This window comes from Anoplolepis gracilipes, chromosome 10, assembly GCF_047496725.1.
Source record: "Anoplolepis gracilipes chromosome 10, ASM4749672v1, whole genome shotgun sequence".
Classification (NCBI taxonomy): Eukaryota; Metazoa; Arthropoda; class Insecta; order Hymenoptera; family Formicidae; genus Anoplolepis; species Anoplolepis gracilipes.
In genome coordinates this window covers 6,693,411-6,705,833 of record NC_132979.1, presented here as the reverse complement: position 1 = coordinate 6,705,833, position 12,423 = coordinate 6,693,411, and the positions used below count along the sequence as shown (strand labels likewise).

At 34.5% G+C, this 12,423-nt stretch overlaps 2 protein-coding genes across 5 annotated transcripts in view; both read right to left on the bottom strand.

Moving 5' to 3' along the window:
* Positions 1-5,547, bottom strand: part of LOC140669920 (uncharacterized) — a 35,455-nt gene extending 29,908 nt beyond the window's left edge. For 3 of the 4 annotated variants that reach the window (XR_012047429.1, XR_012047430.1, XM_072900132.1), the window contains exons 1-3: positions 5,367-5,547; positions 2,988-4,028; positions 934-1,124 (exon numbers count right to left, since the gene is read on the bottom strand). The gene's annotated coding sequence lies outside the window, so the exon portion shown is untranslated. The remainder of the gene's footprint in view (positions 1-933; positions 1,125-2,987; positions 4,029-5,366) is intronic. The other variant, XM_072900133.1, reaches the window with a different exon arrangement.
* LOC140670342 (probable glutamate receptor) lies at positions 5,477-12,216 on the bottom strand. The gene is made up of 9 exons (XM_072900911.1): positions 12,057-12,216; positions 11,353-11,852; positions 10,879-11,205; positions 10,493-10,649; positions 10,137-10,345; positions 9,757-9,843; positions 9,517-9,677; positions 8,836-9,106; positions 5,477-5,620 (listed from the first exon to the last, which is right to left on the bottom strand). The coding sequence occupies exons 1-9, from the start codon at positions 12,214-12,216 to the stop codon at positions 5,477-5,479; spliced, it is 2,016 nt and encodes a 671-aa protein (XP_072757012.1).
* Positions 12,217-12,423: the final 207 nt, after the last annotated feature.

Sequence of the window (12,423 nt, the reverse complement as noted above, 5' to 3'; positions counted from 1 at the left end):
CCTGTCTCACAATTCTGATTAAATACCTGTATCGTTGCACCGTTAGGTTCATTTTGAATTCATTATTATTGTAATTGGTAGAGCGACAAGTCAGCACTATCGTCTACCCGCTTATTTTTAAGCAAATGACTTCTGAAAGTATTTTTTAAATTTAGATTGAATTTATTTCAGGACTGCTAATTGCCTATTTTTAATCGACGATCCAACTGTTTCATAATTCTAATTATAAAATTTAATTGTTATTAATTAATTAATAAATTGTATGGTAAAATAAAATTATGCAGCATGTTCATAAAAGAAAAAAAAATCTGTAAAAAATTTTAGTTTCATATTTGCTTTTTCTCTTCATTATACTTTGATTTTAATGTGGCATTTTTAATTTTATTTATAATATTGATATCTAAATATAAATAAAAGTTATGTGCAAATAAATTTTTCTTTTTTCTCGTGCAATAAAATCGAAAACAGAAAGCACAAAAAGGAATTTTATTTAAAATTTGCTTTCCTTTTTCACGAAGACACTGACTTATTAAATTTCTATTCTATATAAAAAAAAATAATTAATTTCTTTCATTATTCGTATATAAGAAACGAAGAGGGAAATCATTTAAAAATAAATATATATTCAAAATTCGATTCCGTATCCGATTGACATTTACATCGGACAATTACGAGCACTTTAACCGAATAACGACCGTCGTCGTCGCCGATGCGCTTGGATCCGTCACACCAGGCGAGAAAGACAGCTCGAACAAATGCGTGAACTTCGCACGCGTTTAACGGAATCAGACGTCGTTTCCCGTGCTCGCGAGACTCGGCCAAGCGAAATCCCAAATCGTCCATCATACGTGCGTTTTTTTTTTTTTACGCTTCCGGCAGCGCGAGCGCTCGCGCGTGCGAGAGAACTCGGGCAATGTGTGTCGAGTGATTTACCTGATTTATTTATCGCGCGATTCGCGATCCCATTTGATGATGAGTGACCGTGAGATTTCACAAAATCTCGAGGTCGAAATTTTTTTTCTCTCCCTTCCTTTCTTCTCCGAGAGAGAGAGAGAGAGAGAGCCTTTTATATCGCCGGGATAACGGGAAAAACTGCCGTTCGCAGCCCGTCTCCCTCGTTAAACCTGCAACAAGAAAATTCATGCATTTTCCAACAAGAACGTCATTATAAGCGAATGATTTTACGGCTTTCCGCGCGTATAGTAGTCCGTTGCTCCCATTCTCCACGCCGTTCTTTGTTAATCGAGTAGGCCGACGGCATTGCCCGTCTACCACGTCTAACTGGATCGAATAATAAAGTTAGAATAAAGAGATATATCAACGTCAATACTCAAATAAGGTGCAGCTGCATTAACGCGAAAACGCTGACCCAATTTTCTTCCTCCGTCCATATTAGGTATTTTCCACGAGTTGGAATCCATGAAAAAATTCATAGATGAAAAGCGAGAGAAGAAAGTGTTTTTTGAATCAGTTAAAGTCGTCCGAGTAAATAAATTCTGACAAATTAAGAAAAAAAAAAAAAAAATTTCCCTCCTTTTCAACCAACGCGGATAAAAAATATTTTAAAGAAAAATATAGCGACTAGTTCATTCGTAAGACAAATGGGCGCGGATTTTTTTCCCTCCTCTATATACTATTGTAACTATGAGACTAACTCTTACGGGGAGGTACGTCACATTTATAATCGTCCTTCTAATAATTGTACTCGCAGAATTCCTCCCTCTTGATTACGTTAGCAAAGTATAATGCCGACTCGCGTCTACCGTCAATCTCCGTGTGAAACTTAGCGGATCGACTTCCTTCGCGAATCGTAGTCGCTGCTCTATTCCCAACGGACTGCGAATGATCCAATTCCGTGTAAGTGGATGAGAACGGAGAGACGGAGAAGCGTTGTTTCTTCGTTATGCGGTTTGTAGCTGTGTAACAACAATCTGCCCCGACTGAATACTACCTGCCTGACGTTTATGAAGCTGTTTCTAGCGGTTTGTGACGTAATGTCGAATTAACATAATTTGTCATGTAACACAACTCTCCGTTACTACGCTGCGTGTGAATATATTAATATAATGTGACATAACCGAATCGAGTCTCTTGCTGATTAAAATCTCGATTTGTCGGCTCCAAATTTATCTCAATCGATTATTATCGGCGAACGGTTCCTTGAGAAAAAAAAAAAAAAAAATTCCACGGTTCATCGACGATAAGTATTGATTGTGAGATTAATCGGCGTGATTCATTCCTCGAGATATGTCGCGCGATTTATCTCTCTCGAAGAGAAATATATTCCGCGGGACGAAATTTCAGAACAACATAATTATCGCTTACGTAACTTTCCGTGTTCTACAACGAGAATGATTATAACGATTTGATTAAAATTTCTGATCGCATCTATATATTTATTAATGCGATGCGTACTTTGCGCCGAATACTCCACGCTTGGAAAACCACTTGACTACGACTTCCGTGAGTAGGAGCTGATTTACAAGTCCGCGCTTTTTATTTTCGTCCCGGTAACAATACCTTTAACAAAATACTTATATTTTTCATCCATAATTAATTATACCCTGATTACGAGAAAGCAAATGCAAATCGCGATTTCAAAAAAAAGTATCGGTTGAGTCTTATCTAAAAGTATCTGACTCTATTTCAACTTCTCCAGCTGTTACATTAAATTACTACACTTTCTCTCCAGAGCACGTCAGAATTATTACATTGACTTTTATTGGATTCATTAAAACCATTTGCGTTACCAATCGAGTCAAGATTTCAACATAATGGAAAAGTAGATACTAACTGATCGTCATAACCGATAACTCGCATACATTTATTCTCTTTCAATGAGATCAACTTATTCTCTCCTTTCGCGATAAATAATTCACGCAAATATAAATATATACAATAATATATTAAAAAATTGCCTCCCTACTTTGTATATCTATATATATATAATAATAATAATAATAACAATAAAAATTAGTTCTAATTACCTTCGTGTCACTCAATCTTAAAATACTGATTGTTTTGCCGCAGATTTGCTCTATCCGACCTTGCGTGTGTTCCCTCTTCCTTTCTTATCTTCCAATCGGATGTCTCTTTCTCTCCTTTTTTTTTCTATGTGCGTTTAGATTGTATGCAACAGCACTATTTAAGGATCGCCAACTCGCATCCAGAGATGAATCGACACGGAACTCGCGGAACTTTATCGACAAGAACATTCACGGCATCGGTGCCATAATCGGCACGGAACCAAACTCTTCGCGCGCCACGCGTTTCCGCAAATGTTGACGCGAGGATCGTCGCAGCTTCCGCGGCGCAGTTTCTTCTCCTTCTGCTGACGTCCTTCTTTCGAACGCGCACTACTTTTTCCACTTATTGTGTATATTTTTGAGAAATTTTGAAAGAAATTTAAAAAGAATTTTTCTTTTAATTAATGGTGCAGCCAATCTCCCCCTTTTTGGTCTCTCTCTCTCTCTTTACTTTTTCAATTGCTTTTTTAAACATCTTTTTATCTTTATAGATTCCAATAGATTTCAAATAAATTCTTCTAACATGTTTAATGAGTTTTTATTTTTAAATATTACTTCTTGCACTACTTGTCCGGCCTCTATCTCTCTTCTCGCTCCTCGTGTCCTCCGCTCTTCCCCAACTTCCTTTAGCGGGCTTATCTTCCGGAGCTCTTGCTGCACTTCTTCGTCGCGTTGCTCATGTGCGTGTGTACCGCTCGCGGAAACGGCTTGTGGTCGCGACCGCACCATGTGCCCCCGGTGCCGTGAGAAGTACTGAATGGGTTCGCCAGACACGAACATAATCGCGTCTACAGCAGGCAGCTGTAGATACACACTACAGCTCTTTTCCTTTCCATCCCATACCTCAACCCGGCGGTGGGGTATCGCGCGACTCCCCCTTCTCCACTGTGTGTGCCCAACGTGGCCCACACCCACGCGACACCCGGTATACGTGGGCTGCTGCCGCTGACGTTGGCGGGAGAGAGAAGGAAAACGGAGAGACGGAGATTTGTATTTTATACACTAAAAAAAAAAATACATGTAAAGATTGAATAAAAGATTGTAAAAAAGTAATAAAATTTGCGTATCAAAATAAAAATTGAATAAAAATGATAATTTGAAGTATAAAGGAACATAGACGAAGAAAAGTAACGTGCGAACAGTTTTGAGGAAAAGAAAGAAAGAGAGAGAAGGGCCACCTCGTGACTTATCCTTCCGAGATAAGAACTTGTTGCACACATCGAGGACTCTAATGGCCGCCTATTTTGGACAAAAGTCAAAGTGCTACACGACTCAAATGCTTTTACGATCGCCGATCGTATCGTTTCACAATAGTACTTGGATTACGATGTTGATCGAACTGTACGTCGGCAGTTCCTTCGGTTTAACATTGAATAAACGCTGTGTTGACATCGTGTCGTTCGCGACACGTGACAAATGGAGATTTTGACAGTGTCCAAATAAACGTCGATGTTAATCAGCAACAGGGTCTCATTATGAAGTTTGATGTAATTTACGTTCTGAATAGCAGTTAATTAAATACTTGTTGCTTTTTTCATAATGGAATTTTTAAATCAGAATTGTAGAAAAAATAAGTCCCTAATCAAATCACAAACTTTTTTAATATATAATATTTAACTTCTGACTAATAATTAAGTTATCTCAAATGTAATAATAAATTTATATTATTTTATAATTAATAACAAAGTAATATATACGTGCTTCTTCGCGTTCTAACAATTTGCTAATCAAATTACTTGACTTGAGAGTATTAAAAAAATTAATACGTTTATATATATATATAATATGCATATGTGCGTAATATTTTATCAATGAGAAACTAATTAAATTATCAGACACTTTTATATAAGGACAGGAACGGTTAGATAATTTCCAACTCGATGTCGAGGACAACGACTCGCGTTCTTATTGGATTCGTAATTTTTCATCCGTGCGCAGTGGCAATTGCTGCTGCTTCCTCTAAAAACCATCAGTGTTTCATAAGGACAAATGATCCAGCGCGTAGCTAACACCTTCCTACACACATTCGAACGTGTTAATGAGCTTCGCGGTAATCAGTGTTCAGTGACGGATTCACTGCAAGATTCTCCGAGTTTTTTATCTCGCTAGATTACATATTTTTTTTCACTTTTTTTACTATAAAAACTCTGTTAGAATAATTGTGATACTAAAATTTAAAATTAAGTAATAAATAATCTTTGTATAAAATATTCGAGAAAGCAGAAGTATCGAAATGTTTTTCTTTTATCGGAGAGGTTTTTTTAATAAGTAGCTTAAATAAATATGTAATTATATATAGCACCCACAGTTATCAAAAATAATTCTATAATTATAATTTACCACAAAAAAGAGACTATAAAAATCTCATTAAATCCTGATGAGAAAACTTGTAGGTAAGTTTTTCTTGTTTGCGAAACACGTCACTGTGCGATCTTAAGGTTTCTCAGAGATCAGGTCGTCGTAGTCATCATCGTCGTCACCATCATTGTTTTCTGCACGACAATCGGTCGAGAAGCATTATCGTTTCCTGGGTCATAATTATTGTTACGATCGACTACAGAAGCTGTCACGTCGCGACACGATATAATGGCATTCTGGACAAGCCCAAAGAGATGACACAACGCGCTAAGAATGACTGCCACGTGCGACGAGAGGGAAAGAGAGGGAGACCGCAGTCGTTCGACGAGAATTCTTATTTTTCCCCTGGAACGACAGTTGTCGATCGTCGGCGCCGATAATAGACAACTATGCATGTCTGCAGAATGCATGTCTCGAGGCCGCGCGAAGGAAAGATGCATCGTTAAATCGTCTCGCGTGCGATCGCGTCGTATCCATCATCATCCCATAGCGATGCGGGTTTTTTTTTATTTTGAAACATTTCTCCGACGACGCAGTAAAGAAATGAAAGGGTAATTTTTCACGTTTTCTTTCTTTAATGCGCGTCATCCTCGGTGACTAGACCATCAAATTCATATCAATTTTAATGCAATCAATGATGTTTACTATCAAGGTTTTCTGTTAAAGTTTACTCCTTGTATTTTTAATTTCAGACAGTTAATTAAATTTAATAACTTGTCAGAGACTTTGTTTAAAAAGTGTGGGATTAATACATCTCGGCTAGCATATTAAATTTATCAAGTGCATCTCGCGAATATACATGTAGTTGTTTGTTTGCATTTGCATTGAATGTAAGAAGTAATTAATTTCAGGATGCTTTCATTTCAACGTCTCTCATTTTAAACAAACTTTTAGATGTGCATCCTGTATGTATTATCTTGAAACATAAAAATTCGAGAATTTAAAAAAAAATTTTATAACGGGAGTCCGAGATGATTTGTCAATAGAAGAAGCAGATTTCTCGCCGCTTGCACGCATAGCCATCGCGTGATGTTCGAGTTTAATTTCTCACCGATTGATACTCGCAAAGACGACGTATTCATTTTTGTAATTGATAATCAACGCGGTTAACCTTCGGTGCAACGATAATGACCACTTACGAATTTATATACATCGAAGCGACTTGTGTGCGACAAACAATCGTCGACAATCCATTGCAGGAGATTGATGCGTGCGTGCGGGTTTTTTCTAATGAGGCAAAGGTCACTTCCGGTCGAACGGAAAGCGGAAATGTAAGCGCGTGCTCGCTCACATCCGTCGCGGCCGCCGGCGGTTTATGCTACCTGAGTGCGTACCGAATTGACTGCAAGAAACTGCTGACTGCATTTCCGCTTGTCAATAATTTATTAACAGTATTATGGTACTTATAATTGTCTGTAAATCATATTCGATAAATAAAGTAATTCATGTATGTATCAATATAAATTATTATAATTAATTTATTTATAAAACATCTCATTTATATAAAAATAAAATACAATAATTTATTTTTATATAAATGAGATATTTTATAATTAAATTAATTATAATAATTTATATTGATACATACATAAATTACTTTATTTATCGAATTTGATTTACAGGCAATTATAAGTAATACTGTTAATAAATTATTGATATCTGAAAAAAAAAAAAAAATTATTCAATCTTTCAAAATTAGCTTCTTGAATGTTCAATTTACAAAATTTTCTTCCTCGGCGAATCGTTGAGTTTTTATGTAGCTATAAAATTAACGAATTTCAGAGGATATTATAATTTCATACTAAAATACTCCTACGTGACCTCTCGTGTGAGAGAATGCTCGAAACCTCGCGCTCGCGTTCACGTACTTGATGAGATTGTGACACTTGAGCGAAATCAGAAGGGCGTTTACGTTCTTGTAAATCAGAGAGTCGGTTGGGACATTTTTCTCTCCATTGCATTCGCGTGGGTAAAATTCGTGTGGGCGAATTTCAGCAAAGGTCGCGGGATATACGCGTTTTCTTTTCTTTTTTTTTTTTTTTATTTTCTTCATAAATCAATGTGTCTTTACGCATTGCCGTGTCTAACCAGAAGCATATTCAGCGTTACGCAATCCAGCCTACCTTATTTTCATGTAAATATTTTTTTTTCGTAACACACACGATGCAAATCCACATGCTTTCTTTAATATGACAGCCAGACTTATAATCTCTGCAAAACGTGTATATGTATTTTTCAAGTAATTATTGTTTGAAAAATAAATCTTGCATCTAAAAAAAAGGTCAAATTTTCGACCACGAGATAAAATGATACCTTGACATTCTTTCGATTTTTATCACTTATTTTATTTACACGAACTTAATCAATTCTTATAATTCTTGTGAACTATTATATTCACCATTGAATGTTATCGAATGTTATCTGGTTTTCGATCTACATGTACAATGCATTATTTACATGAGTACATTTATGTTTAGCGGAAATGGCAGGAACGGAGATTGTGATCGTGATGAAATACTCTCGCGGGAATAATATAATGTATGGAAATTGATGATTGTATTCGCGTATAGAAAAAATAGTTTTAAGTAACTTTTGAATGACAAAATAAAAATAAACAAATTTTTCATATTAATGCAACGTCGCGCGATAAATAAAATCTACAGTCTTTTTTTAAAAAAGGAGTAGAATTTCTTTATTTATATACGTATACCTATATTGCATTCGCACATTCCTTTTCTGTATCTTTATGAATGCAACGAATTTCTACTCCTCTTGGCGGAGAAAGTAATTTCGCGAACAAAGAATGCGTGGCACGACAGAAAAACGCATGTATTATTACCAAGAATACCGTCTATTATTTGTATTGTTATTTACACAAAGAAAGAAGAAAATTACTCGTCTTATACTGAAGTTTATCCAAATTATCGAAGGATAATTCTTTTAAATGCACGTTATGATTTCGAGAAAAATATGATATTGATAAAATTGATAAAATATGATATTGATAAAATTGATAAAATTTTGTCGAGAAAAAGACAAATTCCAATAAAAAAATAAAATAATCATATAATAAAATGAATAGAGAAAAATAAGAATGTATGAGGAAAATAGATTATATATATAATAATATAAGCTTTATAATGTCACAATTAATTATAAGTTTTATTTGTAATGAGATTATTATATCTATGAATTGTGTGCATTACTTGTATATAAAATATATCTTTTACATTTAAAATTCAAGAAATAGTGTTAATTAAACTCTCTCACAGTTCAAACTATATCACTATAATGTATAAGTTAGATATACAATTTAAATATTTTATCAATATTTTTTTAGATATATTAGAAAAAGTAAAAATCTCCATTTATTATGTCAGTAATATTCGATCAATTATTCGTAAAATTTTGGAAACTTTAAAAACTTCCTTTCTGCTTTATTTCTTATTACTTCTGTTTTATTTTTATAATTTTGCGCCAAGAATATAACTTGAGTTTTTGACTTGTTGCTTTTAAACCGAATATTAAGAGAATAATACATTTTCTCGATTATCAAGATAAATAATGCCAGTATTATACCAGCTACCACTATCGTCAAAGTCAGTGCTATATCTCCTAAACTAACCACGCTGTAATAATTCGTATTCGTTGGATTATTACTTAAGAAAGATTGCTGGTTCTTCAATTTATTTATAACACCATTAAGCTGAAATCGCCGTAAACTGAAAAATGTTTGAAACATTTGTCTTAAAAATTAACAAGATCACGAATAATTCTACTTGAATATAATTCTATCTTTTACTACAATTTAATTATTTCTTTTCAACTATATATTACATTTCTAATTAATATTATACTATTTTAATGAGATTCTCTCAGAATCACTCCTCAAGATTTTTAAACAAAACCTTTATCTTGAAAAATATTATTAAAAATTAAATTTTCCCAATTAAAAATTAATTAATTTTTTTAAATTAAAATTGTTGATTCTAAATATTTAAAAAAATACTTTTTGGAATATTAAAAAATTTGACAGAAAAGGAGAAACGCTAATTTTCAATGCGCACATTAGATAAACAAGTACACCGCTTTATATTATTAAATTATTAGTATGCATTTTTTATGAACTTACTGATAATTCATGAGGCCAGTATAAGGATTTCCTTTCGTTAGAGCGAACGCTAAACTATCGATTCTTCCGGTCTCTATATACATGATCTTACACTTCAGATTAAGCGTGGCGCTCTTGAATACCTCCGTCGTGTAAAATGCCAAATTCTTCTGCTCGCAGATCTGCGTGAGAATCATTGGCGTGAATTGACTTCAATGAAAAAAAATTAATGCTGTTAATTTCACCAATTAAATCGCTAACTTGCTTGAATCCCTCCGGCAATGTAGACGGCAAGTACTTCTTTTTTTTCAATAATTTGTGCATTTTCAGAAACATGGAAGTGTTATGCTGTAATCATTCAAATAATACGATATTATTTTTTTCTTTAATATATATACTATATATAATTATTGTATTATATAATATAATTTTCTAAAATTCTAATAACATTTATATATTGTAAGAATGTAAACATATGAAAGAAAGAGAAGAGAAGTGAGATTCAATTTTATATTTTTAAATAGAAAAAATCATAAAATTAATTTATTAATTTTATTCGTAATTGCGTTGATCAAAATATCTGACTACACAAATTTCTGTTACTCAAATAATATTTTCAATGGCTAACAGAGCGAACTCACATGGACCAAATCTTCTTCGGCGCTATTTTTCATGACAATTAATTTATAAGAGCCATCTTCAACGTAACCTTCCAGAGTAGAGAAAGGTAGGGTTGGCTTAGATAGTGTTAGACAGCTAATCAACGAAGCTGAATAAGCGGCTGCGATTACCAACGACGAGACGTAAATCGAGAAAATAGCCAATCTCATTGACAACTTTTTCGGACATTCTGTGATCCGCAAAAATAAATGTAATATATACATTATACTGCGCTCTAAATACTTGTACATTAATTCAGATTGATGTAACAATTATATTTTAAATGTCACAAATAGTTTGAAAAATTATATATAAATGTACCTTTAATAAATATTACCTGATAAACCTTGCTGACAATAAATCCCCCAAACATGGATATAATTTTCGACTATTAGGTTAATCGAAAAATTGCTTTTTGCATTTATAACACTTAACAGAATAGAAGCAATTATTACTATCGTCGCTAACGTGATCCAAATTCCGGAACTAAATGTCTGAAAGATTTAAAGGAAGAAAGATTTTATTTCTCACCAAACCTAAATTTCATTATTATATATTTTCTTCCTCGAGTTTCACAAATTGCTTTAAAATTATTTTCTCAGATATAATCAAATAATTTCAGTCTTTAAAATTATTATAGATTTTATAATATAATTATAGTACTACTATTATGCATACGTTCACGCAAACACACGTATAATTTTTAAACGACGTAATCATTACCTTGAAGTATCCAGTCCAATGCACATCGGTTCTATCAGGCTGCTTAAAGTAGACGCGACTTGGCGAATGTATCAATGGCAACGTGAAATCAACGACACTTAATCTACACTCCATTATCGTGAATTCGGAGACGCCGATATCAGCTTTGCCATTCACCAATTGGCCGATCACGCCGGTCCATATATTTTCCTCCTTATTAAAACTGCCATATGCTTCCGTTGGAGTCAGGACCTTCATCGTAAAGTTCATCACTCTGCTGAGCTCTATCATCAGCAAGCCGAAATACCCGCTGATTTCACCGTTCTTCAGCAAGAAAAATGGCGACTTCTTCGAATCCCATTCGTCAACAGAATTATCAAGTCAATCTATCAGTTGTCTACTTATAGGATGCATCATTAAATTCTAATATCGATTCTATGACAAATTGCGCGAGAAGGTGGTTATTTATGATTTTCCAACATTAAAGCAACTCACGTTCACAGATCCCACGCGTATGATGTCGCCAAACATGTCGCTTCTCCTGGCGTAGAGGGTTTTTCGCGTACGAAAAGCTAAACCTCCGTCAGCGGTCCACGTGGCCAGCTCGAATGTCCTGGTGTGATTGTCGCGAATGGCGTACCACTCGATCAGGCTCGGATGGTCGTAGCACAGGACCAGCATCAGAGTATTGAAGTCTACGTTGAACATGTTGCCAGCAGGATGTCGGCAATACTCCTCGAGGGGTTTTCCGGGACGTTGCAGAAACACGATCAACCAGGCGGGGAAGGAGATGGGCTTTACGCTCCTCGTCACCTTGATGAATTCGCTCATGCTCTCCCCGGTGTCGAGAAGAATAACGAACAATGGCCGCCCGATGTTCCTCTGGTACACGTTGTACTCGCTCATTAGATCCGAGAAAGTTATGGTCGCGGTTATGATCCGCTGTCGTGAGAAGTCACGCGACCATGCGTGCATCAGCGTTGTCATATCGAAATCTGCGTTTTGTAATTTATAATTAAAAACATTTGCAGAAAAAAAAATTGATAAAAATTATTTTACATACATCTGAAGCGCGATCTAAAGTATTCGTTTTAATTATATTTTTTTAAGCTTTAATTATATTTTTTTAGAAACTCTCTTTTCGTTGACTAAAGCGATATAAGAAGCGAAAAAGACGGAAAGCTCCTTTCAATACTTACCAGGACAATTGCTGGACCGCACGAAAATAATGCTAAAAGTACGATAAAACTTGTGGACGTCGTTAATTAGCCGAAAATAATTGTTAATGTGTAATTCTTCTGCTTTGATGGTTAACGCGAAGAAGAGCGTCACGAGAGATATCACTGTCGTATACTTCATCGTAAAATTAAAGTGAAAAAGAAAGATTCAAACTAATGAATGACTATGCAAAAATATAATTTTTGTCTAATTAAAAATATTATTGCAATAAATAAATAATTATTAATACACGTTTAATTTGAAACGATCCGTTCCTTGTAAGAATTAAAATAAATGGAGGAAAAATCGATAACTTTAATTTCTCACACAAATCCTACAATAATAATG

Bases quoted from the DNA above. Each gene is read 5' to 3' on its own strand.
- LOC140670342 (XM_072900911.1), bottom strand. From the start codon at position 12,216: ATGAAGTATACGACAGTGATATCTCTCGTGACGCTCTTCTTCGCGTTA. The intron at 9,844-10,136 runs GTGAGTTCGCTC...GAATGATTACAG, and splicing joins CCGAAGAAGATTTGGTCCAT to CATAACACTTCCATGTTTCT. The intron at 9,107-9,516 runs GTAAGTTCATAA...AACATTTTTCAG, and splicing joins ACTGGCCTCATGAATTATCA to TTTACGGCGATTTCAGCTTA.